The 27,422-nt window shown below is 47.3% G+C and overlaps 11 protein-coding genes and 1 non-coding gene across 12 annotated transcripts; 5 read left to right on the top strand and 7 right to left on the bottom strand.

Annotated features, from left to right (window-relative positions):
• Positions 1–19: 19 nt before the first annotated feature.
• BKA55DRAFT_666962 (major facilitator superfamily domain-containing protein) lies at positions 20–2,045 on the bottom strand. Its single transcript, XM_046197798.1, has 3 exons — positions 1,087–2,045; positions 138–1,040; positions 20–84 (listed from the first exon to the last, which is right to left on the bottom strand). Exons 1-3 carry the CDS (start codon positions 1,720–1,722, stop codon positions 58–60), a joined length of 1,566 nt encoding a protein of 521 aa, XP_046044539.1. The 5' UTR covers positions 1,723–2,045; the 3' UTR covers positions 20–57.
• Positions 2,046–2,480: 435 nt separating this feature from the next.
• On the top strand, positions 2,481–4,258 carry BKA55DRAFT_623540 (Alpha/Beta hydrolase protein). The gene is made up of 2 exons (XM_046196808.1): positions 2,481–3,157; positions 3,206–4,258. The coding sequence occupies exons 1-2, from the start codon at positions 2,549–2,551 to the stop codon at positions 4,223–4,225; spliced, it is 1,629 nt and encodes a 542-aa protein (XP_046044538.1). The 5' UTR covers positions 2,481–2,548; the 3' UTR covers positions 4,226–4,258.
• A 242-nt stretch (positions 4,259–4,500) lies between these two features.
• On the bottom strand, positions 4,501–4,582 carry BKA55DRAFT_t267. The gene has a single exon. It is a non-coding gene; the product is annotated as a tRNA-Gly (tRNA).
• BKA55DRAFT_579427 (uncharacterized protein) lies at positions 4,569–5,460 on the bottom strand. Its single transcript, XM_046193856.1, has 2 exons — positions 5,182–5,460; positions 4,569–5,124 (listed from the first exon to the last, which is right to left on the bottom strand). Exons 1-2 carry the CDS (start codon positions 5,287–5,289, stop codon positions 4,837–4,839), a joined length of 396 nt encoding a protein of 131 aa, XP_046044537.1. The 5' UTR covers positions 5,290–5,460; the 3' UTR covers positions 4,569–4,836.
• Positions 5,461–9,092: 3,632 nt separating this feature from the next.
• Positions 9,093–11,312, bottom strand: BKA55DRAFT_579423 (fungal-specific transcription factor domain-containing protein). Its single transcript, XM_046193855.1, has one exon. The coding sequence runs from the start codon at positions 11,284–11,286 to the stop codon at positions 9,448–9,450; it is 1,839 nt and encodes a 612-aa protein (XP_046044536.1). The 5' UTR covers positions 11,287–11,312; the 3' UTR covers positions 9,093–9,447.
• A 197-nt stretch (positions 11,313–11,509) lies between these two features.
• BKA55DRAFT_679533 (uncharacterized protein) lies at positions 11,510–12,367 on the top strand (the record flags this gene model as incomplete). The annotated part of the gene is made up of 2 exons (XM_046198173.1): positions 11,510–11,757; positions 11,807–12,367. The coding sequence occupies exons 1-2, from the start codon at positions 11,605–11,607 to the stop codon at positions 12,365–12,367; spliced, it is 714 nt and encodes a 237-aa protein (XP_046044535.1). The 5' UTR covers positions 11,510–11,604.
• A 392-nt stretch (positions 12,368–12,759) lies between these two features.
• Positions 12,760–13,780, top strand: BKA55DRAFT_579421 (HAD-like domain-containing protein). The gene has a single exon (XM_046193854.1). It carries the CDS (start codon positions 12,848–12,850, stop codon positions 13,622–13,624), a length of 777 nt encoding a protein of 258 aa, XP_046044534.1. The 5' UTR covers positions 12,760–12,847; the 3' UTR covers positions 13,625–13,780.
• Positions 13,781–14,673: 893 nt separating this feature from the next.
• On the top strand, positions 14,674–16,363 carry BKA55DRAFT_742264 (uncharacterized protein). Its single transcript, XM_046201500.1, has 2 exons — positions 14,674–15,485; positions 15,537–16,363. The coding sequence occupies exons 1-2, from the start codon at positions 14,811–14,813 to the stop codon at positions 16,299–16,301; spliced, it is 1,440 nt and encodes a 479-aa protein (XP_046044533.1). The 5' UTR covers positions 14,674–14,810; the 3' UTR covers positions 16,302–16,363.
• Positions 16,364–20,332: 3,969 nt separating this feature from the next.
• BKA55DRAFT_579417 (uncharacterized protein) lies at positions 20,333–21,847 on the bottom strand. Its single transcript, XM_046193853.1, has one exon. The coding sequence runs from the start codon at positions 21,777–21,779 to the stop codon at positions 20,415–20,417; it is 1,365 nt and encodes a 454-aa protein (XP_046044532.1). The 5' UTR covers positions 21,780–21,847; the 3' UTR covers positions 20,333–20,414.
• Positions 21,848–22,023: 176 nt separating this feature from the next.
• Positions 22,024–23,683, top strand: BKA55DRAFT_521978 (uncharacterized protein; the record flags this gene model as incomplete). Its single annotated transcript, XM_046188547.1, has 4 exons — positions 22,024–22,208; positions 22,262–22,706; positions 22,761–23,104; positions 23,161–23,683. 4 exons carry the CDS (start codon positions 22,024–22,026, stop codon positions 23,681–23,683), a joined length of 1,497 nt encoding a protein of 498 aa, XP_046044531.1.
• On the bottom strand, positions 23,658–25,371 carry BKA55DRAFT_623521 (uncharacterized protein). The gene is made up of 3 exons (XM_046196807.1): positions 25,289–25,371; positions 24,138–25,239; positions 23,658–24,087 (listed from the first exon to the last, which is right to left on the bottom strand). Exons 1-3 carry the CDS (start codon positions 25,317–25,319, stop codon positions 24,018–24,020), a joined length of 1,203 nt encoding a protein of 400 aa, XP_046044530.1. The 5' UTR covers positions 25,320–25,371; the 3' UTR covers positions 23,658–24,017.
• Positions 25,372–25,608: 237 nt separating this feature from the next.
• On the bottom strand, positions 25,609–27,149 carry BKA55DRAFT_679527 (uncharacterized protein). Its single transcript, XM_046198172.1, has 2 exons — positions 26,029–27,149; positions 25,609–25,976 (listed from the first exon to the last, which is right to left on the bottom strand). Exons 1-2 carry the CDS (start codon positions 27,091–27,093, stop codon positions 25,728–25,730), a joined length of 1,314 nt encoding a protein of 437 aa, XP_046044529.1. The 5' UTR covers positions 27,094–27,149; the 3' UTR covers positions 25,609–25,727.
• Between the last annotated feature and the right edge of the window lie 273 nt (positions 27,150–27,422).

Raw genomic sequence — 27,422 nt, 5'->3', positions numbered from 1 at the left:
AACTCGCCAAATGGAATGACGGCCTTGATCTCCCTGTCCAGCCGTGATACCAAGAGCTCACAGGACGTAGCGGAAATGAGGGTTCTGTAAAGTGCTGTTAGTATTTCAGTAACACAGGTTCGAATGATGAACCTTACCTCGAAATCAGTCAAGTCAGCTCCATCCACCATTGAGGGGTCCTCGTTATTGGTCCCAACAGCAGCAGCCGCAGCATCTCGTCGGGCATTTCGTCTGCTCAACAGGATACGAAGCAGAATTGCAACTATCATCTGAGCAACTGAGCAGCTGAGAATCGTGATACATCCTGATGGATACAGAGGCGCTTCTGAACCTAAGAAAGCGTGAGGGCCGATGACGTTGCCGACGCAGTATGCAATGAAGACCATCGCTGAAGCAGTGATACGCTTGGTATAGCCACCAAGGTTACTAGCGGGCATTTGCATCGCGAGTACCAGTGAGCAAACAAAGGCACCAATGATGTAATAACCGAAGAGTACGCCGATCTTGTGATGTTCACGATCAAGCTTCCAGAGAAGACAGACTCCAATCATGGTGGGGATGAGATAGATAGCCATGATGATGGTACGACAGTTCTTGATACGCGAGGCCAAGAAAGTACCTGACAGGATGTAGAAGACTTGGAAAGCACCCATTGGAATACCGAGAGCGACAGTCTCGAGAGGGTCTTTGACGACACCCTTGATGATGAGCTTACCGAAGTTGGCGATACCTCCGTTGATGGTTTCGTTAAGAAGCATAAACAGGACAAGCAGCCAGACTTGAGGGTCGATAAAAGCCTCGCGAATTTGGTTCCACTTGATGGTCTTATTCAGAACACCAGTTCGGGCAAGGCGGCCACGGCCGATGAGTAAAGCTCGCTCTTCGAGTGTGAAGTGGCGAGCTGACATGATGCTGTCAGGGAGGAAGAAGAGTAAGACGAAACCCCAGACGACCGTCATACCGCCACAGGTCATGAAGACAGCCTTCCAAACGGGGAAGTTCTTGATCTGACCAATGCCATAGGTAAGAATACCACCAAGCTTGTTCATGTTAGTAATAGCTACAGCGACGAGAGGGGGACCATACCATAGCTCCAACACCATTACAGCAGTAAAAGATACCAGCTCTAAAAGGCTGCTGCTCACGCGTATACCACATCGAAACAATCATCATAAAACATGTCGTGATCGGCGCCTCAAAAACACCAAGAAAGAATCTACACGTCGCCAATGAACCGAAATTATTCCCTGCCGCTGTCAACAAAAGCACACTACCCCATGCAATAACACAACCACTGACCACCTTGGCCATACGTGTCTTTTGTGCAAGAAACAGCCAAGGGTACTCGGCAGCCATGTACGCAAAGTAGAAAATACTAGCGAACCAAGAATATTGATCCGACGAAATCCCCGTGTCTGTGAACAGGTCGAATACCGCGGCGTAGCTGAGAGCATTCTTGTCAATGTATTGAAGCATGTATGTTCCCATCAACATGGGGAGGAGAATCATGTCGACCTTTCGGATAAGCTTTTTGTTGAGCTCTGTGTCGGTCAGGAGTTCGCCGATGTATTCGTTTGTGAAGTTATGTTGGCGGAGAAATGTTTCTGTAGCGTCAAGTTCGACGACTTCTCCTGGGGTTATCGAGTCGAGCTTTTTCATGGCGATTTGCTCCTCTTCGGGGAGCTTCTTGTCATCGGGCAATGGCCTTGTTGTTGGTGACATTATGGTGAGTTGAGTCGCTGGACTCGCGTGACAACTTCACACTTTAGTGCTGGGCGTCAAAAACGATTGGCGAGGTTCGACAGCTCAAGATTCATGATGTTGGGGAGATCAGAGACCCATATAACCTTCCCTTCAGCGAACAAGCGATAGACAATAGCCCGGGGTACATGATTCTCGTATCTTGCAAGCGAATTGACCCTATCAGTCTATCATGCAGATCCCCTCCTCGGGGAGCAAGAAAACTTCTGACTCTAAGCTTTAGTGCCAAAAATAATTAGTCTAAAGGCCTACTAAGTCTATACTAGATTTACCTAAGTCTTTTTGTCAATTAGGATAGAGGTCCTCAGTTTTCTTGCCTCCCCTTGCCCCTCTAAACCAAGCTACAGTTCCTGAGTCAAGACGACCAATGAGAACATTACGAAAATGACCAAGTTTGCGGGGTTTAGGCCTAGTTTCAGTTGGCCGCTATCAACCTCCGATGCTCGGTCCTCAGATCTAATACCGGTAGCGATCGGGTCCATATTCAACTGGCGAATTTGCGGGGTGAAGCAAGTTCCCCGATCTAAAACAGGAGATTCGCGTGGTTTATTTCTCAGATTGGAAAGATAGGGCGCAGATGGCACTTATCTCCGGGGATTGTGTTGTCGAAGCCGTTGTCGGAACTGAGCCGTGGAGAGCGGAGCGGTTTTTGGACGCCGAGGAGATGCCCCTCAACTCGGTGATGGCGCTACTCCAACATTGAGTTTCGTCAGTGTTGAGCCTGTACTTTATTTAACCACGATACTCTTGTTATTCCAATTTCATCATCGTATCAAATCAAGTCAAAATGGGTAGCCAAATTTCTCCAGACACCCCAACCATCTCCCTCCCCCAGGGCAAGCTCGTCGGCGTCAAGCTGAACGACAGCCTACCCCAACCTGTAGATGGTTGGATGGGTGTTCCCTACGCTCTACCCCCAACAGGCGATCTTCGTTTCCGCCTCCCCGTCAAAATCCCAGCTTCACCCGACAAAGTGATCAATGCATCTGAATATGGCCCTGCAGCCCCTGGCAAGGGATTGTTGGTTGGACCAACGCTTGAGCAAAGCGAGGATTGTTTGACGGTGAATATCTTTCGCAAGTCAGCGGATAAACATGACAAGTTACCGGTTGCGCTGTATATCCACGGTGGTGCATTTAACAGAGGGTCGGCGCATATGCACAAGACAGCATCGATGGTGGCAAATGCGCCTGAGGCTTTTATCGCTGTGACGTTTCAGTATCGAATTGGAGCTTTGGGCTTTTTGCCGTCGAGTTTGAGTGCTAAGGAGGGTGTTCTCAACCTTGGATTGAAGGATCAGATTCTCATGATGGAATGGGTGCAAGAAAATATCGCAGCCTTCGGCGGTGATCCCAATAACGTCACATTGTTTGGTCTGTCCGCTGGTGCTCATTCTGTAAGTTCCACTGCTCATTTGAGCGTACAGTCCACTAACTTCGAGCAGATCGGTCATCATATCATGCACTACAAGGAGGGCGTCACCCCTCTCTTCAACAAGGCTATCATTGAGTCTGGAGCTCCTACATCACGAGCAGTGAGACCCTACAACGCGCCTATCCACGAAGCTCAGTTTGAGGACTTCCTACGTGCCGTTGGAGTTCCCAACGATCTCCCAGAGAATGAGATCTTCCCTTATCTACGCCAGCAACCTGAGAAGGTCATCACAGATGCACAAACAGCCACATTCGACAAGTACAACCCTTCCCTTCGCTGGGCTTTCCAACCTGTCATTGATGGTGAAGTGATCGCGCGGCCGCCTCTAGAGACATGGAAATCGGGCAAGTGGCATAAGGTGCCGATCATGACTGGCTTTACCACGAACGAGGGCTCTCTTTACGTTAATAAGCAAATGTCTGAGTCCTCTCAGTTCCGAGATTTCTGGGCTGAATTGCTACCGCTTCTGACCTCCGATGATCTGGATACTATCGAGGAGCTCTACAGAGACCCTGCCAAGTTCGAGGACTCTGAGTATAAAGAAACTCGAAAGGACATGGGCTCACAGTATAAGCGCATCGAGGCTGCATATGCCCACTATGCTTATGTCGCTCCCGCACGCCAGACAGCCGAACTTGCCTCCCCATCAGTCCCCGTCTATCTCTACCACTGGGCCGCCGTTAGCACAGTCAACAATGGTGCTCAACACGCTGATAACATGCGTTACGAAGTCTGCGATCCCAAGGTCGTGGCAGTCTCCGGAACACAAAAAGACCTTGCCAAGACATTGAACCATTACGTCACCAGCTTTATCACAAGGGGTGATCCTAATGCTGTCTCTGGAGAGTACCCCCAGAGACCCAGATGGGAGGCATATGATCCCAAGAGTCCCAAGGTGCTGAGATTCGGTGAAGGAAATGAGGAATTGATAGGGGGAGATGTTGGCAAGACTGCTGCGTTTACTGATGATGATTGGGCTCGCAAGCAGTCTGAGTTTTGGTGGAGTAAAGTAGAAATCTCACAACAGTGAGCATAGAAGCAAACAAATAAACAAGTACACCACTCAGACTCCGGTTGACAACAATCTTCAGAAACTTCAAGCTCCCGCTTATACTGTGTGTATATTCTTCATGGCAGGAACGATACGACTTGCCTTATTACCAAGCAGCGCCTCGACCTCTCTCTTGATTCGGTCCTGAACCTCAGCGCCGCCTCCGCCACCGAGCTGAGGGATCGCAAGAACCAACAAATAAATCGACAAATACAACAACAAAAAAAAGATACCTCGAGCCTTGGCTCTCTCATTGCGTAATCAGGGAATCGAACCCTGGGCTCCCCGACGCTGCTCGGATGGCAACGGAGAATTTTACCACTAAACCAATTACGCTTCTAATGATGTAAATCTGGCAAACCCCATGCAGACTAAGGCGTGAGAAGCGACCGAGGTTTGATCTTCTTGCCTTGATGGCTTCATGTCTAAAGAGTATTGTGCTTAATGAGCTAAAATTACATAGAGAACTGTTGAGAAATAGGTCTCAATAGGCTCTGGATGAGTATCCATTTTTGCTATTTAACAAGAACATCCTCGCATGCTTGCAGACTGAGTCATATTTGCTGACCACGTACCATTTCAATAGTAACCTACCCATTGTTTCTCTCTTCTGCACCATGATGTTCATTCTCAGGAGGGCTTTCCATCTCCTGTTGAAGGTGAGTTTGGGCGTGAATCTTGACCTCTGTACTTCTCCGTCTAGCTGATGATTGTTGGTTTGCGTCATCTTCAATATTGCTTGAACTCGGGACGGAACTAGAGGGCTCTGATATATCTTGACGGATTGGATGTTCGCGACCTGTTGTGACTTTGCCAATGTTAGATGGTCGGTGAGCTTGGTTCAGAGCGAAGTCTCCCGAGTCAAAGTATTTTCTTCCCTTGCATCGACAGCGTTAGCTCGGCCTGTATTATCGTTACAAGCCAATTGTACGAACTTCTAGTTGGTGGTTGAGAAGATTGCCTCGCTTTGGAAGGATTCCATATCGGTTCAAGAGACGCTTGTTCTTTTCCGTATCCATCTCGGTTGGCTTGGCCTGGTTCATAAACTAGTACGAAATTTCCGGCTGGGGAATGCTTGGAAGAGAGAATGAACAAATGTATTTTATTCTCGGGACTTGATCATATGGGGACCTGAGGAACCCTTAAAACGACTTCCAGAAAGACATGGTTCGTACTGGACTGACGTTCTAGAAGCGCATGACGTAGTGCAGGCAGTCTCGTGCCAAAAATGCATATTGAGCCCTGCGTTTTACTATGGGTTGCGGACCCTTCTCCAAGGGCCATCGGGGGCCTCATTTGTCAAAAGGCAATGGGTTGCAACCATCAGTCACATGCTCATGCAAGTTTTATTGCGTACAGTGTTTGTCCTCACTCCACGAACTAATTAGAGATTTACCTTCAGATTGGTAGAGAGAACCGTACAAAGAATGGCCGTCAATATGAACCAGCAACTGAAATGTCTGGGCGATGATCTGGTGCAAGACTCCCAACGCCTTGACAACAGCCCCAGAGTATCAGCTAGGGGCTGAATAACCCACTGTAAATCAAGGCCTCGCTTAGAGACCTGTCTGAGACTAAGTCCACTGCGTCATGGCTATTGGGGCCACCAATGACAAGTGTCTTTGTATTAATCAGAGCATTCTGGAGCAGAAAGAGAAGAGAAGTTGACCGCAAGAAACAGAATATCAGAGAGACGCGCGTTGGCATTTAAAACCGGATGTCTCTTGGACCCTGTATTTCATTACGTAGGGCGGTCAGTAGTGCTAATACGCCGAAGAGTCCGGATGCAACGTGGGGAGAATCACCCCGCATATATACTGGTTTTACACTGTCCGTGTGTTGGATCATGAGCGCGGAGATTCACCCAACGCCCCGTGGCAGACGATATAAATACCTACGACGCTTATATTTGCGGTGCGTTCCTTCAAAGCCGCTCAAAGGATAAAATATCGCAGATCAATTTTAAACAAAGGCCGATATTCCACCAAAATGCCATTCGTTACTGAACCTACCTCTCCCACTGAGCCTGTGTTCTCTCAACAGTCATCAACCAAGGAAACATATTCGCTCTCTTTATCGGAGCATACAAGGAACCAAATGGCAGTTCTGCTCGAATCTCCGACCACGAACTTATCACCCGACCTGGCTTTTCTGCCCAGCAGCTGTGTTCTTTCATTACCACGACTGAACTCAGGATCAAGCGCGGGCGCGGGCGCGAGCACTTGAAGGGTACCCCAACACAACGGGTGTTACCCTGGACCGATCACAAATCCTGAACGAAAATCGACCCAGCTGTGGGGAGAGTCATAATGCATTCCAAGGTTGGAAAAGGAGTTATTTGCGGTTTTTTTCGGCAGATCGATGGAATGGCTGGGATCAAAATGGAAACCTCTTAATTGCGGAGGTGGCAGGACACAATGCTCCGTAGGGTTGGAAGGGTGCCATGCGTGCGGTATTCTGGGTCTGGGGATATTCCTCCCTGGGAGGACTCCCTAATTAATATGAGATCAAGCTATGTCAAAATGACGAGATCAACTCTGGAGAGGAGATCAGCAATGTATTTACTTAATTTGGATAATAAATTGGCAGATGGCCAAACTCGACTCTCGATCAATCCCGATCGGCAGTTGACATCTGCCGAACATAACCTGATCTACCGCATATCGTGTTTCTCCAGCGATTAGAGTGAATTAAGCATACTTACCCAAACCGCTCCGACTGTCCACATATTGTACCCGTTTGGAACCGGAATTTCCTTTTCGAGATTACGGTGATAGACGAAAACCTGCTCAGCAATTGCGATGCTCCATAGGTGAAGCCTGTGGGTAGGCGACGAGCTTTGTTTTCACAATAGAAGAAAGGGAAATGAGATACAATGGCTAAATTAATAGCCAAGATAAATAAACATCTCAAAGGATATATGTTTTAGCATATCTCCTACTTTGACTAAGGCTAGAACATGTAAGATCTGAGCTTTCTCTTTTCCTTCTTTTGGCGAATGTGCAGAGTTGTTTTTGCTGTTACTTTCTTTGCCAATAGTGTGCTCTGAATGCTTCTTTGCCCCTGCTCTATCAAAGACTTCAATATCGTTGTCATACAATTTAAGTAGAGCAACAGCAAGAGAAACTTAATCCTCTACCTATCAGCTACGTCGCCGAGGTAGGTTTCTGAGGTTGAGGGTTTGAAAAGCTCAAAGCGTGAACACAAAGTCGAAAATGTAGTTTCTGTCTTCTCAGCCCTTCAGCGCTCAGGCAGCGTTGAATCTTTGTGTCTGGTACTGCGCAAGCTCCTCATCAATTCTATGTTTAGGACATTGACCTGATCTATCCTCGAACAACTCAATATCGATTCTGAAGGGACTAGTGGTCGCAATTCGACTGCTGGGCTTCTGGGATGTGGTTACTGGACTTTGGTGGTGGTTTGCTTAACTAAAATGGTCTCCCAGGTCAATATGCAATCTATATACTTATTCATGTCCAAAACTTGAGTTAAACGTGAAGCTTTCAATGTATGGGTCTGATATATCCCCTGGAGATATCTTCACTATCGATCAACTTCGCAGCGAAGTACCCCTGGCTTGCCTATCTCAACAGTATCTTGTCAAGGGAGTTTTGTGCCCAGGAATTGTCGCAGTTGCGTTGATCATGCCGCGAGATTGGTCAACAGTGAGTGAAAGATATCATAGTAAGTATGGTCGACATTAAGCACTGCAGCTCTAATGAGACCTGTGGCTGAGAGCGTATAATCACCACACAGAACTTAGCAGCTCTAATGAATAAACGGCTGCTCTTACAGGCCCTGGAAAGAAACCGAGAATTAATGGTGAGATAAAGTATCTTGTAGGTATATGTATATCCCGATTCCTCGGCCCATATTCATTTCACGGATGGTGTGCTTCCCCACTGCCCAACCAGCACGAGCCCTTCCCAGGCCAAATTTCCAAATCGGGAGACTCACGATGAGTCATTCTGTATCACACTGTGTCGAAGTTGATTAATTCCGAGCATCCCGTGTGAAATACAGGGGTAATTGCCTTGCGTATCTAAACAGATGCAGTATTTGCTGTTAGAAACCTTAATTTTGACAGCCAAACTCGATAGAGTAGTAGCGAGAGTTGCAGGGCTTCAACTGAACTGTGAAAACACATCTAAATATTATCCAGTAAGTTTTGTAGTGAATTCGTAGAGGCATCCAGAAGCATGGTATGTTAAGCATTATGGTATTTTTGGGGTCTTTTCTTCACTGCAATTGCATCGCTCGTCCCTGTACCTCGTTGCGTGCATCTCAACATCAATGGTAGACTGCATGAGAATACAGTTATTCAATGCCATGCTACCAAATCCAACTATATGCATTGCTTACCTGGCGGACTGGTAAGCAGCAGATTCTAAATGAAGCCCCTTGTCAAATCAACGGGCACTACAAGAATTCCGAGCCGCTTCTTTGCAGCAACAAGAACCGGGTAGAGTCCACGCCGAACTCCTTTTATCTCGGCGTGACGTAACATTTCCAAACTATGCAAAATGATTCATAGTGAACACCGAGATGTTATCGTATGTTGACAGTATCAGCTGGGAAGACGATGGAGTGAAGCCAGCAATGATACATAACGTAGTATATAAACTTCAGCGAGAGCCTCGTAGCTTTAGAGCCAGAGCATGCCAGCCATCAACCGTAGGTCTTCAAGAAGACCATTCATGAAAGGTACAGTATATCTTGTTTCTTCTCTCCCACCCCTCACCATACATGATGCACAATATTTTGCCGAACTGAGGTTACTCGCATGGAATACTGCGACGTTGAGGACCCATTGAACCGACATCGCCTGACAGATGAGACTTTCTATCCTATCTTATTTCAGTCTATCACAATGTTGTTTGCTAACTTCGACAATGCTCGATAGGTAAACCTAGGCTCTGAGACCCACGCGCCCGTACTAGCTGCTTGGATACCTGACCCTGCAAGCCAGTCTACCAGAACGAGACAACACGGCGGTCTCTCAAAGTGAACTTTGCTACTAATACCCCTGAGCCAGCTGGCTGTCAACGGGGGCATCGTCTAGGCATCTCTTTCCTATCCCGGCATTAATATACCACACATTGTTAACCATGTGTGGTATGCCTCCCTTCCCTCCGTCGATCCTTATCTGAGCGGTGACTTCCCCTCGGCCTTTCTCTACCGTCCACAGCAAACCCGATAGTTCAAACCAACAACGGAATATTATCCAAACTCTTAAAACAAGCCGCCATGTCCCAGTCTTTTTTCAACACCCCTCGCCGCTTCCACGTTTGCCGAACAATCTTCATAGCTTCAATCAAGCCGCCCACATTACTCAGTGGCTTCGTTCTGTCAAGGATGCTTTCCACTGCCGTTTCTTGACCTTCGGGCGCCAAACACCCTGTAACGCAGAAAGGCCACGCTAGCGGCATCAACCAGCTTGGCGTCCTCAAACTTTCCAGCAAGTTCAAGGTCGCAGATACGAGGTCAACCACTTCGGTCGTTTCAGGATCCCAGCCAGAGAGGACCACGATGAGGTACAGTCTTGCGGCGTTTGCCCAGATCCGAGTAATGGCGTGGTAAGCTTCCTGTGGAGGACGCATATTTCGTAGTAGAGTAAATTCTGCGAAGAGCTCCCCTCGCTGATGAGGCGCGTCTTGCACACGGCTTTCATCATCCTTCAGCATAGCCAGACCACGATCAAGCTTTTCAATAATCTTGCCTGCCCGTTGAACCAAAGCCATAAGTGAAAATGTGCCATTCATTTTCGTCTCCTTCTTCCAAACGTCAAGAGCAACTGTCTCCGCAATACTGAGGTAGACCCAGTTCTCGCATCCAGTCACATCCTTCAAGTTTAAACTGGCTTCTCCTTGGCCAGTCATCAATTTCCCATAATGCTCACTGAGTCGTGGACTCTTCTCGAGTGCGCTGCTAGATACGATGTCTGCGATGATGATCTTGGTGGTAAAGAAGCGTAGAGCCACTTGCGTCGAGCAAAACAGATGAAGGCCCGACGTGTTGATTATGTCCGCGTCTTCGGCTGATATCTCCGTCGGATCAAAGGTTATCCGCCAGACAATATGCTTCATCTCTGGAGAAGCGAGTATTTGCTTAAACAGAATGATGGCAGCATCGAGGTGAGGTCTCCAGGCCTGCGAATACTGAGTCATAGTCTCAAACTCAAGCAAGAGCATGATATCACCGAACAAATGGGTCCTCTCCCATAAATTGGCACTAACACCAAGCATCTCGACTCTGTGCTGCATTCCCCTGAAAGCTTGCTCCGATTGCCGCTGAACTTGGTCCCATGCGAAAGTTGAGCAAAGTGTATATCCTGCCCCAGGAACGAGTGGTACGACTGAGAAGAAGTACGTACACAGGCTAACGATCAATTGTCTTGACTCTGGGTTCCTGAAGGCGGCGACGAGAAGCCAATTGTGGCCTCCCTCGAAGAAACAGGGGTTGTAGAATGGGTGAAGAAGGGGAAACACATAGTCTTTGTAGGCCATCAGAAACCGTAAATCTTCTTCACCTTGAAGATTGACATTGAGAGATTCACGAAAGCTATTTCCGAAGAGGAATCGCTCGGGAGTATCGCGCAGTGGGAGGTCAAGGGTGGTTCCGGTATTGAGCGCGCTATTTTCAGTGTTGGATAAGGCGACGGTGTCGACGCTGCTGGGCCAAGAGGCTGGTGTCGTGTTATCCAGGGAGTCCGAAGTCGTTGGGATAGGCGGTGTTGGGCCTGGAGTAAGGGTTGTATATGAGATGGGGGCTTCAACTAGTGGAGGTTCCTGATCTTGGATTGTCTGAGTAATCCTCTGTATCATTTGCCTGCCTCTTTTGTTTCTTGTATTCCGTTTGACCTGCGCCTTCAGCCGTTGGCTCATCTGACGCTGTCGGTCTCCATTGTCCATCCATTCTGGCTTCCGATCGGCGAAATGACACGTCAATCCGAGCGCGGCACAATTTTCGCAAGTCGGGTAAGTCTCGTCGCATTTCTTGTGGCGCACGCGACAGACCCAGCAGCTCTTGTTGTTTCTCATTGTTGGTAATCGCGATTATGCAAGAGTTGAATGTCGTGGGATCCGAAACTCAATATTCCGCGCGGAGAGATCAAACAGCGGAGATTGAGCTGATTCGCTCGCTTGGTTCAGAGGTGGATTAGTCATAAGCGCTGAGAGACTCATAGCCTATCAATTCCCCCGTGTAGCTCATCCCGCGCGGAGCCTTCAAAACGTGGAGATTTGATGCTGATCTTGAGAAGGGAAGACAGGACCGAAAGTGTACATATAAGAAGCTATTCCGTAGACCTACATCCTAACTATCTTTCATCCTTTTCTTTACCATTCAATCATATCAACATGTCTTCCTTGACCGTCCTCGTGCTTGGCGGTACTGGCCCCGCTGGTATCTGTCTTCTCCGGGAACTGCTTCATCGCAAGCACAAAGTAGTAGCATTTGCGCGAAGTCCTCAAAAGGTCCCAGAGGACCTAGCATCTGATCCACTGCTCGAGGTAGATCATGTACACATCTTTTCGCAAAGAGCATAACTGACATTTCCAGATTGTCAAAGGAGATCTATCTGACAAGGAAGCTCTCTCGAGGGCAATGGCCAAGGTCGACATTGTCCTTTCGCTCCTTGGACCCCAGATCAGTGATCGCACGACATCTCCAAATGCCATCCCCGACTTTTATAAAAACTCTGTCTTTCCTGCAATGCGCAAACATGGCGTCAAGCGAATTTTCGCCATGGGAACGCTCTCCCTCTCCCAGCCTGAAGACTCATGGACTTTCATTCGACCAGCGATGGTTCTCATGGTACGCACCATAGCATCAAATGCTTATCGTACTATTATCCAGACGGGCCAGGTGTTCGAGAACGATGCAAAGGACATTGATTGGACCATCTACCGTATTGCAGCTATACCTGGGGGCTCAGACAAGGAAAGCTGGGCGAATGACAGGCAGGATGGTAAGGCTTTTGTGGGATATTGTGGACAGAAAGGCCATACGTATTCTCAGCGGAGGGGTGCGCTGGCGAAATGGCTTGTTGATGCTGCTGAGGATGGGTTGCAGGATTGGGTGCGCAAGATGCCTGCAGTTTCCAAGCTGGCTGGTAGCTGAGCTATCTCACATTCTGATCAGGTCATTTCAACTAATTTCATAAGTCTTTGTTCTGTATATAGTTATTCTCAGAATTATTTAACTGGCAATTACTGGGCGTTATGTTAGAATTGGTATATAATTATTGCTCAAATACTTCTGCGAAAGTGGCTTAATTTACGGACCAGGTATTATGAGAGCAGAGATTATTATTGATCAGAGTGATATTCTACAGCCTTCTTGCAAGATGCGATCCACTAAAACATTACTCGATGTGAAATTCGCCTGCTTAGCAAAAGGATTCTGCCTTGACGTCAGTGGCCAGAGGAAATCGTGATCTCGTCAACGACGCCCTTGCGAATTGAGTATATAAGTCGCCAATAACGATCAATCTTCTCACTCAAACTTAATCTCTTGCTCATTAGAAACGAGAATAGAAACGTTTCCCAGAACCTCATCCATATTAAACAGCCAATTGCTGTTAAGCCCATAATTCTTAACATGTCTTATCCTGATCTTACAACGTTCAAGGCCCTGTCATTTGACTGCTATGGCACTTTGATAGACCAAGAATCCGGCATGATCCGTGGCTTACAGCCCATCATTAGTCGCCTTCGTCCTGAGAGCGACTACAAAAAGGACCCTGTTTTGTTGATTCGGCGCTTTCACGAGCTTACCCAAGTCCTCGAAGAGGGGGAGCCTACCCTACGTTACAGCAGTATCGTCTCGCGCTCGTTCAAAAGTCTCGCAAAAGAACTCAATATTTCTGTACCTGAAGAAGAAATGAATCATCTCGAATCCCTCCCCGGGACTTGGCTCCCCTTCCCTGATACAATTCCAGGCTTGCAAATTTTAAAGAAACACTACAAGCTTATCATCCTCACCAACATGGATAACGTCAACGCGTCTTCAACTCTAAAGCACCTCCAGCCCGTTGAATTCGACAAGGTCTATACTGCCGAAGACATCGGTAGTTACAAACCCGCTAAGGCAAACTTCGACTACTTGTTTGATCATCTCAAACGCGATCTGAGCGTGGACAAGGATCACGGGGAATTACTACACGTAGCGAGAAGTTTGACTGCAGATCACATCCCGGCAAAACGGTTTGGACTCAGGAGTGTTTGGATCTCTCGCGGCGGTGAGAAAAAAGAAGGAACAGGCGTTGGAGGTGATTATGAGAGATTGAAAGAGAAGGTTGCGTTTGAATGGAGATTTGATAGCATTGGAAAATTTGCGGAGGAAGTGGAAAGACAGTTCGTCGAGAAGAGCGCTTAGAAAGCGGTTTTACGCTGCGGCCTGAATAGTAAACAACGTTTGGTCATGGATCATGGATGAAATAGGGCTGAACGCTGAGTTATGCCCGGCAGATATTATTAAATATTACAGTGGTAAATATGCAATTCATCGAGATGAAAGACTTGCTTTGTTTATACGGTCAGAGTTCGACCTCAATGGCAGCCATTTTTAGGTCCAATGCGTATAAAATTAGTATTGTTTCGTCGTCTGCAGCAGCACGACCCAAAGATGTGGAATATGGCGCGATTCACGCAGTCAGCCTCATTTCCCAATCGTGATTCACTCCCGAAACCCAAAGACCTCGCTCGTTCTAGACCTCTCTACGCATGGAATGTGAAAATGTCACCCGCTATGACCAAAACTGCCGAAACACCAGGGCTCGGTGCGCTAAGACACATGGGATGGACGCTATGTCTGAGCGTTTTACCAAGAATGTTCTAGTGAGGAACGTTGGAGCACGAAACAATGACTCGCTCAACGCCACATCGCGTGCGCCGATCCTAACTTGCCGACGCCAGGTCAGGAACAGAAGGACGATGAGGATTTCGTGCCGAGGCTCGTTTTTGAGGTGAGGAAAATAGAGTTGAGTTTTGAACTGGACTGTAGAGTTGTATTTTCATCCACTATTGATGTGCAATCGTGCCGTAGCAAGCGAGTCGATCTTTGGGTCGGTGAATACCCATTTCTAAATATTTCTTTTGGGTTTCTTTTTCTTCATCAACCTGAGACACGACATTTATCTCCACTGTCTTCAAGGATGATAGATAGCGTTCCAACTGACAAAGTGTCAAGAATGGATCTCAATTACGTACTAACCCGTAGAATAGCCAGTTCACTTCACGTTTTTCTTCTCACATATCTTCAGCGGAAAAGCCACATCCGTGAGAGATCACTAAGTTAGCCTAGCTTCGGCGCAAAAAGAGTCGGCCGAGAACTCTAGTGCTGAAAAAATACCAGGATTCCCTTGATGCGTTAATACAGAACGGGCGTTCAGCTGCGAAGCGATGTCACATCGTGGACCTGTGCCTCTGGGCGATAAATCCTTTACATTCTTGACCCATTCAGGGTCTTTTCCCTCTTAATACCCGCGGGGGGCTGTCATTTCTCATCTGCATTTCGCATCTCGTTCCTGAGATTCGACAGATTCTCTCGTTTAAACACTAACATGGCGTGGGGCGATCTTCCTGTTGAAGGGCGGACGTTGGACCCTTTGAATGATGATCTTCGACACGGATTGACTGCCGTTACTGTCCTTGCTTTCATTTCGTTCTTTTCTGCGAGTACTTTGTTCTTTTATTTGGTATATAAGCTTACGACATGGAGCTTATTCATCAAGTCGCAGCCTTCGGGGCATTTCCAACACACGACTGGACCGATTCAGAGGGCGATTGACTTTACGCTGGGTATCGATGGGATATTTGCTGAGAACAATGAAGACGCCAATAAGAAGGCGGATGGCGATGCTCCTACCGCTCCTCGACGACCGAATCAGTTCCTCGTTCTTATCATTAATTTGCTACTCGCCGATATGCACCAAGGAGTAGCCTTCTTTCTCAACGTGGCGTGGCTTCGAAATAATGCGATCATGGTTGGAACAGCATCTTGCTATACCCAGGGACTCTTCGTGTCTCTTGGTGATTTGGCCTCATCAATGTTCATCACTGCAATTGCCATTCACACTTACCTTGCCGTGGTCAAGCGACGACAAACACCGCAGAGGGTATTGAATGCAACGATCATCGCCATCTGGATCTTTGTATACGCCATTTCCCTTATTCCAATTGCAGCGACTCGTAACGGTGCAGAGTTTGGTGGCTTCTTTGTCCGCGCTGGAAGTTGGGTAAGTACCATATGTCCCATTGCTTGTCAGTAATCCTCTAACATTATACAGTGCTGGATGAACCGAAAGTACGAAAATCTTCGACTCTTCACACATTACCTCTACATCTTCCTCGGCCTCGGTACAACATCTGTCCTGTACCTCATCATCTTCTTCCACCTCCGTCGTCAAGCTCGCTTTGAGTCTTCGGGATCACCAAGCGAAGCCGATACGATGCAGCTCCAACTCAGCCGCAACCCTGCCTTCCTGATCTATCCCGTCATCTACGTCATGTGTACCCTTCCTCTTGCGGCTGGCCGTATTGCGACTATGGCTGGCGCCCATGTACCCAATGGCTACTTCTGCTTTGCCGGTGCTATGATCGCTTCCAACGGCTCCTTCGATTGCCTGCTGTTCGGCACAACCCGAAACACCATCGTCTTCGCTTCAAAATACGATGTCTCCTCCGACGATATTGGTCTGAGTACCTTCGCTTTCCTCAAAACACCTAGTCGCCGATTCGGAAACACTATCTCGATCCAAGGAGGCCAACAGACAGACGAGAACGTCGCGGGAGGATGGTGGTCATGGCCTGCTAGGGCAAGTGGTTCAGAGAACAGAAGTCGAAAGGGAATGACACGCACCATTAGCCAAGAATCTCTGAGAGGACCGGCTATTCAGATGGATACCGTGACATCGGTGGTGGTGGAGGTTGATGACACGGCGGAGAGAGACCCAAGATACCCAGATACAGCAGCGAGCTCCAATCCCTCGTTACGCAGTGCGGAAAAGGATTATACGAGAACGATACAAAGAAGCATGGATGCTCATAGATAAGACTTTAATGTTGGTATTATGTACTGAAAATAGAAGGTTTAATGACATTGTCATATCAACCTACAGATACTTTGTGTGATATTGCAGCGTATATATGAGTCCTATTCAAGGTTACAGTGATGAACGAGATATTCACTAATGTTTTCAAGACTATTCTTCTACAGAGTCCTCCGAACCCATGTCTGAGTACTCAGTCTCTGGGGTTCTTTCCAGCTCATCAAGCCACTCTGCGTCTGGTTCCAACTGAACCCTATTCTTCATACACTCAACAGTGATACCAATTTTGAAGGCACGTTCGCTGAGTTGCCATGGCTCTGGCGTATTCACTTCCGACGTCCACGCGATAATACAAAGCGATGGAAAAACTCCTCATAGTCGACCAGAGTTTTGACCATCTCGAAGTCGCAAGGCAATAATACCCAGTCAGGGACATCGCTGGGGTCACCTGGTAACGGACTCCTTTCATTTATTGCAATGTCTTCTAAGAACAGCACTTTCAAGCTTGGCGGTAAGTGCTCTCTGATCTTTGGTAACCAGTCTATATCGCCATCGTAGATATAGGACCCAAACAAAACTCTCGGCGGGACGGCGAGATATTGTAGGGATGCGAAATCTGCGAATTTAATGCTTTCGTCTCCGAAGGACGGCCTCCGGCAGCCCCAGCATAGTTCTATGATCTTGATACTCTCCCGACAAGGTCTCAAAAGCCGTGGAAAGTCTGGCGTATCTCGGCCTAATTCATGAAAAGGGTGGTGGAACTCGAAACGCTTGAGTAACTTTGCATTTCGCAAGAGCTTTTCCAGAATCTTGTCTGAATATTTGTAAACTTCCAGGTGGAGGGACTCTAGATTCTCCAGTGGAAGAGACTCCACAGAACCATTAGCAAAGCGATCGAGTCTCACGTTCTGAAGACGCAGAGATGTAAGACTGGAATAGCGGAATAGTTTCAAAGTATCTAAAGACAAATTAGGAGGGTCTGGGCCTCCGACGACGTAAGATACTATGATCACTATTAGCCCTTATCATTCTTGTGATCATGAGTACAAACGTACGTGTCTTCAGACTGGGCTAGAGCGTCATATGTCCAACCAAAAGCGAAACCATGTGTTGGATATCAGCGAGACCATCACTGGCTCAAGTGAACATCGTCTCTCCATTACGCAAAGTGGCGCTCTCAATGTTGCGCAGGTCAAGGCAGAGTAGTAGTCGAAGGATTCGAACATCAACGTTCCTGACATCCAAGTGATTGATCATGCAAAGAATCCTGGGATCTTTTATCGCGACTCGCAAAAACCTTCTAAAATGTCTATATTTGGAGAATATGATTCTCCTGTAAAACATTGGCTTTGCCATTCCGTTGATGGTCTTGCTTGTCTGCATGAGAGGCTTGATTTGACGAGGCTCGAGTTTGCGTAGAATCATTGAGAATACCTCTTACGGTAGACGATCCAGCCTTCGTTGTCCTTCCATATTTGCTGTGCTTGTCGTGATGGAGAGATTCTGTTGATGAAGGGATGCAACATCCCTTAAGATGCGGAGAAGATGATGAGCCGAGTAAACCTAATCAAGCTCAGCAAATGCTAACCAGGTATAGCCTAGTCAGTGTTCCAGTAGACGATCAACCAATCAAAGCCTCAGGGAGCAAGAAAACTTCTGACCTTTAGACAAGGTGTCAAAAATAACTAATCTAAGGTCTACTAAATCTATACTAAATTTACCTAAATACTTTTGTCATTTAGGATAGAGGTCCTAAGTTTTCTTGCCTACCCTAACAAAGTCCATAAAGTGACAACACCAGGATCGACTGACTTCTAGTTCCCAGTACCATTAACTGCTATTCCTTTACTATACTCGCGTCTAACATACAACAGCTATTCTATAATTGAAATGAGTTGGAGTTGTGTTTAATACCGCGTCACGATAAAGGCTCTTACGGGTTTTTGATGCCAGGTACCTTCTCGTCTATGGACAATCAATGTCATTATCGCACTGATAAATCACTTGATGATTTTGCTGTGCAATTGCGTGATTCACAAAACATGGGACTCAAAAGTGATTCTTTTGATAACATTGCCACTTACCCAAATTCCTGCAGAGACGCAAAGTCATGTACGGAGGATGGCCTTTCGGTGATTATTGATCGGATTGCACTATAAGCTTATTACTATCATTTTTCTGCGTGATTCAGTGATGTATTGTATCTATAAATAAGCATACGTGGAATTGATTGCCAGTCTAGTTACAAAAGAAAACCCGAGTTGTAATACATTGGTCTAAAGCGCATGACGAAACAATCATTTAACCGCCAGAATCGCACACAGTCTTAACATGTGCATCTCCATCATTACACATGTCATGGGCAAATGCGGTCATGAAATCACTCATGAAGTCCAAACTCTCGACTGCGATAATAAGGACAGTGGAAACTGTGCTGTTCTTGAACTAAATCCAACCAGGTCTATAGAGACAGACTGCTTCCCATGTGAAGAGGCGAAGAAGCTGGCGGAGGAGGAGGAGAGAAAGAAGTCTACACGCTTATGACACCGGAAGAGAACTTTGGCCTGGAATACCATGGCACGGATGTAATACGCACACGCCATCCTGTGAGCTTCCTCTTTATGTAGTCCATGAGCTGTGATACAGATACAGGAACCACATATTCTGATTCAGAGAGTCACTCCAAGTATATAATGCTTCCCTGCAGCCTCCTCTTTCTACATTTCAATATCACAAAAGTAAATGTTGCTCATCTACTACACATACAATATATACCAAAGCAGACAACGATAATAATTGCCATCACTTAACTCCAAAACAAAATGTGCATAACTACATCTGTACGAGTATGGGGCACTTGCGGTCACCTAATCCATTTTTACCCGCGAGAAAGTCCTTGTCGTCATAGAGGGACGGAACAATGCTTAATAACACTCAGAGAAGAGGTCGTCACGGTTAATCGACTTTGCGAACCATGCGAGGAGGCGGAACGGAAAAGGAAAAGACGCTTAGGTCTATTGTAGTTGTACTTCATTTCGACACTGCACTCAAGCAGTCTTGAAGGTCTTGAAATAGACTTTCTATGAACACAGTACTTATAAGTTAATTGAAAGCTTATTGCGCAATGTATTTGTCTATGATGCTATGTACTATGGGTGGAAGTTCAAGCAGTAAGATTAAACGTAAGGCCGCTGGGACAAGTAACAGGTCACACGAATAGAGATTCTGTGTGCAAGGCTTCACATCTGGGTGGTTGATGTAAGATATTTGTAATTCACATACTCTATAGTTAAGGCACTGAGTCACCATTGTTCAACCAGTATACAGGCCCGTGTCCATTTATCGCTAAGAGGAATTATAAGCCGCAGAAATCACCACAAGGTAGCTAATACAGATAACAAGAACGTGGTATTATTTTCTTACCTATATATATATTCACGACCTCAGAAATAATACTGCCAGGGAGCGACTCAGAGACTCAAAAGACATATAAATATCGACTCTCCAGCTCGGTTTTCCACAATCTCAAATCTTTCAAACTCTCAATAATCAATTTATCCTTACAGAATCTTACAACTAATCTCAAAAACAAAACCTCAATCCTATCACTCTAAGACTACCACAAAGATGTGCATTACTACAGATGTATACCACTTCGGCTCCTGCCACCACCTTCTGTTCAAGACTGAAGTCAAGAAAGAATGCGTGCACAAGATTAGAGGAGAACCAGGTTGTGTGGAGACAAGGGACCACGTGAGCCTGGAGAGCAGCATATTGTGCGATCCATGCAAGAAGCTAGAGGAGGAACTGAAGAAGAAGGCTGCGGAAGGGAAGTCATAGTGCCAAGTTTTGATCTGCAACTGAGCTGCTTGCAGTATCTTAAATATAGGTAGCATAGCCTATAATAAAATCATTTAACAGCGAGAAACTGTCTTCTATAGCATATCCCGTGCTTGATGCATAGGGACGAATGAAAGGCTGAAAGACAGCCCTGGGCGGCAGTGATGACCTGTCAAGGCGGGGTCGATGTGAACTGGAGGGCAATGATTGATTAAGGTCACTATGGTGCATAAATGCTCGTTATAAGAGCGAAGGCGATCTTAGAGACTGCCCAAGCTAATCGTAATCTCGGCTACCCGCAACTCTGCGTCCCTTAACAAAAACCTGTGCCACATTCCTATCATCACCCGTCATAATATACTTCTCAAACAGCCCCCTCAGCGAGTCTTCCTCCTCTCTCGGGGTCATAGCAGATTGTCGTCCCGTGGTTGTAGTCACCCAAATAGCATCAAACTCCTTACCAACTTCAAAGTTCCCAATCTTGTCTTCAAGACATAAAACCTTTGCCCCACCCATAGTAGCGAGGTAGAAAACTTCCTCTAGTGAAAGAGCCTTGTCTTCGCCCTTGGTCAGAACTTCGCAGGCGTTTGAGGCGATCATAGCTTGTCGAATCACCGCAAGCATCTGAGATGCCCAGCCGCCTCCACTGTCAGTTCCAAGGCCGACTTTGACGCCGCGACGGAGGAAATCGCGGACAGGTGCGACCATAAAACCACCGCCGACTGTCATGTTGGCAATGGGACAGTGGGCAATGCCACATTTCAAAGCTCCAAGACGTTCTTTTTCATAGTCAGTCATGATGGTGCAGTGAGCAAGGATGCTGCGCTTGTTGAGGAGACCGTAGCTCTCATACAAATCGGCCTCGCTTCCTTTGAACTGCGGGAAGAGCTCCTTGGTGAAGTCGATCTCTTGCTGAGCTTCATTGAAGTGTGTTTGCATCGCCAGAGTATCGTCAGCTTTTACCATATCCCCAAGCCCACGAAGAAGCTCGTCCGTACAGCAGATTGCGAATCTTGGTGTTACAACCGGCTTCACCAACCCCTCTTCGCCCCCGCCTTCAGATGACAGGGCACGGATATGAGCAATGCACTCCTTGGTCTCGCGAAGAGAGTCCGATGCGCTTTGCTCACGAAGATAATCAGGTGCGTTTCTGTCCATATTGCATTTGCCGACGAACGCACGCTGGCCTTTCGCGTGGCATATATCCGCCAGAATGCGTGTTGCTTCAGCATGTCGGGAGCCATAGTACGAAGCAGTTGTAATTCCCTGTCGTAGAAAGTCCTGAACAGTATGTTCATACATCCTCTTGGCGTACTCTGGATCAGAGAAGCGCGCTTCGAAGGGAAACGTCACTTGGTCGAGCCAATCGAGGATATGAAGGCCTTGCCCAAGACCCCGCATTGGCCATTGAGGGGCGTGATTATGAGTGTCAACGAAGCCTGGGATGAGAAATTCTCCGTGGAGAAGACTGTATATCTTGCCATCAGGTGGGATTGCATCTTGGGGGACATCGGCGGGGTTCTTCCAAAATCCTGTAATGACGCCGTCGCTGACCATTAGAGTTGCATCGTCAACAAATTCTAGAGTTTGGAGGTCAAGCGAGTGAATGGCTGCGCCGCGGAACACCACGACAGAAGGCATCTCCGCTGGTTTGCCACGAGTCTATGCTTTGTCAATAGAAAGAAAAAGAGAATAGTGCAGGTTGATCTTCATGTGCTTACATCGGAAAGTTCAAATACTGGGGCCAGCTCCGATAAGCGTCCCCTCTGCGTATAGCCATCCAATCACAACGCAGCCGATTATCGGGTCAGATCGGTCGAGTTTGATGGCAGGTCTTCGCGTCACTCTTTATTTTCTCGCATTTGTGATACCCTGAGAAGTCAGCATGGCGCATCGGCCAAGTGACTCAATTGCCCTTCGATCGACACAGCGAGCGCCAAGGAGCTGTTTATCTTGCTCATCTCGCAAAGTCAAATGCGATAAATCCGTTCCATGCTCACGATGCATCAAGCGTGGCCAGGCTGAATCATGTGTCAGGGAAATGGTCGTTATACGCGGCCGGGTGACCACGTCTGTGAATCATCCTGCTCTTGTTTGTGTTGCTGAAGCTGATAAGATAACAGATGGCAGGACAGTTCTGAGACCCTAACGTATCAAGAGCTCAAAGAAGAAAATGACCGTCTACGACGAGAGATTATTGCACTAAAGGCGCAGCAAGACCGCCACCCGATCATTAATTTGACACAGGCTGAGGTATCCGAAAAGTCACTGAACGACGTAGAGTACACCCCAGGTGAGCTTGATGATGACTTGTGGGAAAGCCTTGCCTCGGACTCCAATATCGACAGGTCATCTGTATCAAACTGGGCGGATATCATTCTACCTAATGCGAATATCAGCAATAAACTTATAGAGTTTGACAAGACGTGGAACTCTTGGGTACACTATGCCCTGGAATATCCTCAGTTCAAGGACGAATGCGACAGTTATGTCGGCGGTCTAGAGAAAGGCTTACCACTCGATAAAGCTGACGTTCCATGGCTCGCTGTCTACTTCAGTGTCCTCAGTGTAAGTCATGAAAAACGTGACCGGTTCCGGTAGTACCACTGACTGGTGATGCAGACAGCGCTTTTGATGATGGAAGATGATGAAACTCAAAGCCTGCAACTACCCGGAGGTTTCACCATCGACGAGGTTTCTCGAAATTGGTATCACGCCGCCATATTCTGTCTTCATAAAGCAGACTTTATGCGAGTGCCTAATGTGCACAATGTGCAAGCAGTAGCTGTCCTATGCATGACCTTCAACAACCGGGGGGATTCTGAGATGGGTCATCATCTGCGGGTTTCTGCAATTCGGATCGCGCAAACTCTCCGATTAGGCCAGGATAGTGACGAACGCGAAGGACGGTATCTAAGCATTGAAGCAGAGCGTCGTTTATGGTGGACACTGGTGATCTGCGAATGGTAAGACTCGATATCCTTGATATGACTCGAAGGCTAATCGCCTTTCTCATAATCAGGTTGAACTTGACGCATCAGCCACCAGTCATAGATGAATCCGACTTCGGCGTCCCCTTACCATCGGTTTCGCAACCAGAAGGATATGAGGGACTTGTCGACCCTGTACACTATCATATCTTCATGGCGCGAACATCGCGAGTGATTTACAAATTCCGTATATCACTGAAATATGGCACCAAGTCGCTAGAAAACGTGGTGAACATCGTCAAAACGGCCGACGAAGAATTGGCGAGCATTATTGACACTCTGCCTAGCCATTTACAGCCAGAGAGCGATTCTACCACGAACGCAGAGATACAAGCCCTTGAGACTTCTCAACCCTGGATCAAGTGGCAGCGCTACGACTTGACTCTAGTCCTCTTACATCTACGAATGCACATCAACCGTGTCCTTCAGAAGCAGTGGCTATCTTCTCCAGAAGAATATAATTGGGCACGAACGGTTAGCGTCACGTCTGCAATGAGCCTCGTCTGGATCAACCAAAGCTGGGACCAGCCGGCATCAACCAGAAAGCAGTGGTAAGCAATGATCCTCCTGGAGGTTCGTATCAGAATGCTGAATCAATAGGGCACTCTCTTACCACATTTATTCTTCCGCCATGTTTCTTCTGCGCGAATGCCAAAGTAATAGCTCGAAAGATAATCGAGAGTACCTCGAGGCTATTGAAGCTGGATTGGTCTTGCTCGATGCTGTTGAGTCACATAACCTCCTGGCTCGCCATGCTGCACGAGTCCTACGGAAGAACATGAGCGAAACAGATCTGTGAAGGAATTCAAGGTTGTATGAAAAATATGTTGAGCCAGTCATTCTATTATAGATACTGTTCACTTGTATTCTTGTTCCAAGCATACAAAGTTCAAGGAAGTACCTTAGCATCCTTGAGTGTATCAAATACCTTGCTCAGGCCCGCCCAACTATCCGTATATCTGATTCAATGTCAGCAAGACTCAACCTTTCGGAAACGACTTCAACTTACCCAGTCCAACCAAACTTTCGAGCTTTGCTCATACTTATGACGAGATCATAGTTTCTTCCAAGCACAAACCCGAGGAATCCCCAGGTAGCCTGTTCCAGCGCCTTTTCATCCAAGCCTTCTCGCTGGGAAATCTTTTTCCAAGCTTCCTTGATCTCGGACTGCTGGCTCCATTTGACCAAATCGATTGTCTGCTCCATCTTGCCTGGTTTGGTGATACCTTTAAGCCCTGACTTCTCCTCATACAAACTAATGGGAGGAACGGGGTGCAAATCGCTAGATGAGCTCAATGGATGAGACCGCTTGAATTGAGAGGTATCGACCTTCGTGCCGAATCGTTCTGCGACTTTAGGCCACAGGTTCTGCCAACTCTCAGTATCGCCATTCACGACGTTGAAAGCCTCATTGGCAGTTGAAGACTCGAGAACGACCCATTCGCAGAACTTTGCATGAAGCTCTGCGTTAGTGAAGGAGTCGAATCCAGCGTAGAATCTTTCCGAACCAGGGAAGACAAGGTCTTTGCCAAGCTCTTTGTTGACCGCCACGTAAATGCCAACTGCCGTGGCCAGGTTCATGAAGTTTCCTCGTGCATAGCCAATAACATCGTTAGGATAAGTGACATTCCAGCTGATGCGGCCGCTTGACTTGTCGCAGAACTTCCTCAGGATATCCTGCTGACGATAGTAGAAGTTTGGCGGGAAGGTTGACTGGTCAGTCAGCCAAGGATCAGATTCAAGCATAGGATTCTTGACAGGTCCGAGATGGACACCATATTGCTTCGCACCCGTCACAAGTAAGAATCTCTTGAGTTGCTTATCAATGCCGTTCTTGACAAGTGCATCGAGGAATGCTTGTAGCATATCGCCATTAACATCCCAATTCTTCTGTTCGTCTACCTCCTGGAGGTAAGCAGCAAAGAAGACGTAATCAGCCGTTATACCCTCTAGGTTCTTGGCTACATCATCGGCGTTCCCAGTGAGGTCGATATGTCTGTGTTCAACATTGGAAGGGAACTCTTCTTTCTGGGAGCGTGACAAGGAATAGACTTTGCTCCATTTTTGTGGATTTTGGCCTAGCTGATGAACGATTTCTCGGCCCAGAATGCCTATTGCGATGGTGAGATACGCAGCTATCAAGCTGGGGATACCACGCACCTGTAGCTCCGACAACGATGGCAGTAGTCATGTTCCACTGTTATTTTTGGCTAAGATTAATGTAATTTGTATTTGAAGTTTTATTATGATTGTGAATCAGAAGGGGATGGTTTATCTGTGATGGGCTTATGTGCTGGCGTTCTTCGCGACGGACCGATTGATGATATCAGTCATACATCATTCTCCTCACCATCTACACATTGATGACGTTTTCATTACAAGTACAATGCGACTCTAATTGATATCAATTACGATACATTTCGATCTTATTCGGTTTTACCAAGGGGGTAGCAAGAAAACTTCTGACGCTAAGCCAGGGTGTCAAAATTAACTGGTCTAAAGGCCTACTAAGATATACTACTACACTTACCTAAGTCTTTTCATCACTTAGGACAGAGGTCCTAAGTTTCTTGCCTCCCCTAGGGGGATGACCGAAGATTTACAGTATGTGGAATCCAAAAGCCCTGCGTGCTTCACTACCTAGACCATCCAGGCCCACATATCCGTTGAGTGTCCTCTCGTCCAGATCATTCCCTTGAGCGTAATCGGCAGAAGGTCGTCCTTCCAGAGTAGCCCTCAACTGCTCTCTGACATAGGTCTTGTTCGCAGGTGTTGTCGGGCATGCAGCTATAAAAGCCACGGACGCGTTGTCTTTCCCAAGGTGCTCTGTATCAACCGCATGGCAAACCTTGCGACCTTTTCGTTAGATGACGAGAGTGAAGAGGTGGGGAATTACTTACATCGCAGTGCCACCAGACTGTGTCGCCTGGTTGTACCTCTGGAATATGAATGAGACATTCTTCCAGTCTGAGATGAGGGTGAGATGATCGACTCAGGCGCTGACTCTCCGGCTTCATTGTCCCTGGGAACCAACTGGTGGAGTCGTCAAAGGACCACTTCTCAGCGTCCATGATATCATCAGGGCTCTTTGGTGGACTGAAGAAAGGTCGTAGTAGGAGATACGCGATCACAGTTTTGACATTGGGATAAACCATGATAGTTCCCTCTCTTGGTGCAGTAGGTGTCAACGCAGTCCAGCCTTGGAATGTTCGGAGCACCGTAGAGTGAGCAGGGCCCTTATAAAGCTCCTGGTCCGCATTCTTTCGCATATCAAGGTCATATGCATCATGATCTTCGGGTGAACCAGAGAATATATTCTCGTAGACCTTCCGGTAGGTCGGATCAGCCCAGCGACACAAACTTCCAGCATCAATATGAGGGCCTAGCCCAAGGAATGGTTGACCGGGCGCACGGTCTCGAATACCATCAAGATAAACTAGAGGCTCCGGGGAGGTATCCTCAGTAGAGTACTTCCAAAGCTCGTTCAACCTGCGCTGTAGCTTGAGGTGATTTGGATGAGAACGAAGTATGTTTTGTGTCGGTGAGTTATACAAGACCAGCATCGACGGACTTTCCTTCGGCCATGCTTGAATAGAGCCTTTGTTATCCGCGACATACTGTCTGAGGTCTGAGTAGAGGCTGGTTGCTTCATCTTTAGGAATAGTGTTCCGGCAAACAAACGAGCCGATTTTCTTGATCTCGGCCTGCTGTTCTGCTGAGAAGCCATTTTCTAGGACCCGGACAGTGTCAAAGACGGGAATAACGGTGTTGCCCTTGTCGATAATCTCGTCAGTGATGCTCTCCAGCTCTTTGCAGACTTTTATCCAGCTTCGACGAAGCGCTTCGGCGCCATACTCGCCGATGATCGCTTTCTTGACCTTCAAGAACTCAGGGTCTTTGGACGACGCTGCAGTCTCAAAGGTGTACTCGGGCCACGCGGGCCACTGTCGGATAGGGCCAGGCATTTCGGTAGGTTTCCTGATTGAAAGAGGTTAAAATCTACGGTTCGGTGATATCCTATCCTTTTATCTCTTAGTTCAATATCGGGTCTTTGCCTTTGGCTGGCTTGACTTACGAATAACATACTAGCGGGTGAGCTCGGCCGAGCTCGACCGACTTCGGCTCAGATCGTGGAGCTATTGGTCAGAACTCAATCAAATCGTTATCTCCCCAGGATCTAGATCCGATGCGGGGAGTTGCGGGCCTGATAAGACCGATTCCCTGGGTTCTGTCTTCCCCAGACTTGATAAGCCAATGATAGACTGCATTTGAGTTCCAAGATATAAGATGCACC

This window comes from Fusarium redolens (genome assembly GCF_020744475.1).
Source record: "Fusarium redolens strain MPI-CAGE-AT-0023 chromosome Unknown BKA55scaffold_17, whole genome shotgun sequence".
In the NCBI taxonomy this organism is placed as follows: Eukaryota; Fungi; Ascomycota; class Sordariomycetes; order Hypocreales; family Nectriaceae; genus Fusarium; species Fusarium redolens.
The sequence above is the reverse complement of the archived record's forward strand: the minus strand, read 5'-3'. Positions and strand labels throughout refer to the sequence as shown.

Excerpts from the sequence above, each read along its gene's own strand:
- BKA55DRAFT_666962 (XM_046197798.1), bottom strand. The coding sequence starts at position 1,722 with ATGTCACCAACAACAAGGCCATTGCCCGATGACAAGAAGCTCCCCGAA. Across the intron at positions 1,041-1,086 it reads GTAATGGTGTTGGAGCTATG|CTTGGTGGTATTCTTACCTA; the intron begins GTATGGTCCCCC and ends AACATGAACAAG. Across the intron at positions 85-137 it reads CTGACTTGACTGATTTCGAG|AACCCTCATTTCCGCTACGT; the intron begins GTAAGGTTCATC and ends AGCACTTTACAG.
- BKA55DRAFT_623540 (XM_046196808.1), top strand. The coding sequence starts at position 2,549 with ATGGGTAGCCAAATTTCTCCAGACACCCCAACCATCTCCCTCCCCCAG. Across the intron at positions 3,158-3,205 it reads TGTCCGCTGGTGCTCATTCT|ATCGGTCATCATATCATGCA; the intron begins GTAAGTTCCACT and ends AACTTCGAGCAG.
- BKA55DRAFT_579427 (XM_046193856.1), bottom strand. The coding sequence starts at position 5,289 with ATGAACCAGGCCAAGCCAACCGAGATGGATACGGAAAAGAACAAGCGT. Across the intron at positions 5,125-5,181 it reads TTCTCAACCACCAACTAGAA|GGAAGAAAATACTTTGACTC; the intron begins GTTCGTACAATT and ends TGTCGATGCAAG.
- BKA55DRAFT_579423 (XM_046193855.1), bottom strand. The coding sequence starts at position 11,286 with ATGAGAAACAACAAGAGCTGCTGGGTCTGTCGCGTGCGCCACAAGAAA.
- BKA55DRAFT_579421 (XM_046193854.1), top strand. The coding sequence starts at position 12,848 with ATGTCTTATCCTGATCTTACAACGTTCAAGGCCCTGTCATTTGACTGC.
- BKA55DRAFT_742264 (XM_046201500.1), top strand. The coding sequence starts at position 14,811 with ATGGCGTGGGGCGATCTTCCTGTTGAAGGGCGGACGTTGGACCCTTTG. Across the intron at positions 15,486-15,536 it reads TTGTCCGCGCTGGAAGTTGG|TGCTGGATGAACCGAAAGTA; the intron begins GTAAGTACCATA and ends AACATTATACAG.
- BKA55DRAFT_579417 (XM_046193853.1), bottom strand. The coding sequence starts at position 21,779 with ATGCCTTCTGTCGTGGTGTTCCGCGGCGCAGCCATTCACTCGCTTGAC.
- BKA55DRAFT_623521 (XM_046196807.1), bottom strand. The coding sequence starts at position 25,319 with ATGACTACTGCCATCGTTGTCGGAGCTACAG. Across the intron at positions 25,240-25,288 it reads CATCGTTGTCGGAGCTACAG|GCATTCTGGGCCGAGAAATC; the intron begins GTGCGTGGTATC and ends CCATCGCAATAG. Across the intron at positions 24,088-24,137 it reads CGAAAGTTTGGTTGGACTGG|ATATACGGATAGTTGGGCGG; the intron begins GTAAGTTGAAGT and ends ACATTGAATCAG.
- BKA55DRAFT_679527 (XM_046198172.1), bottom strand. The coding sequence starts at position 27,093 with ATGCCTGGCCCTATCCGACAGTGGCCCGCGTGGCCCGAGTACACCTTT. Across the intron at positions 25,977-26,028 it reads CAGTCTGGTGGCACTGCGAT|GTTTGCCATGCGGTTGATAC; the intron begins GTAAGTAATTCC and ends AAAGGTCGCAAG.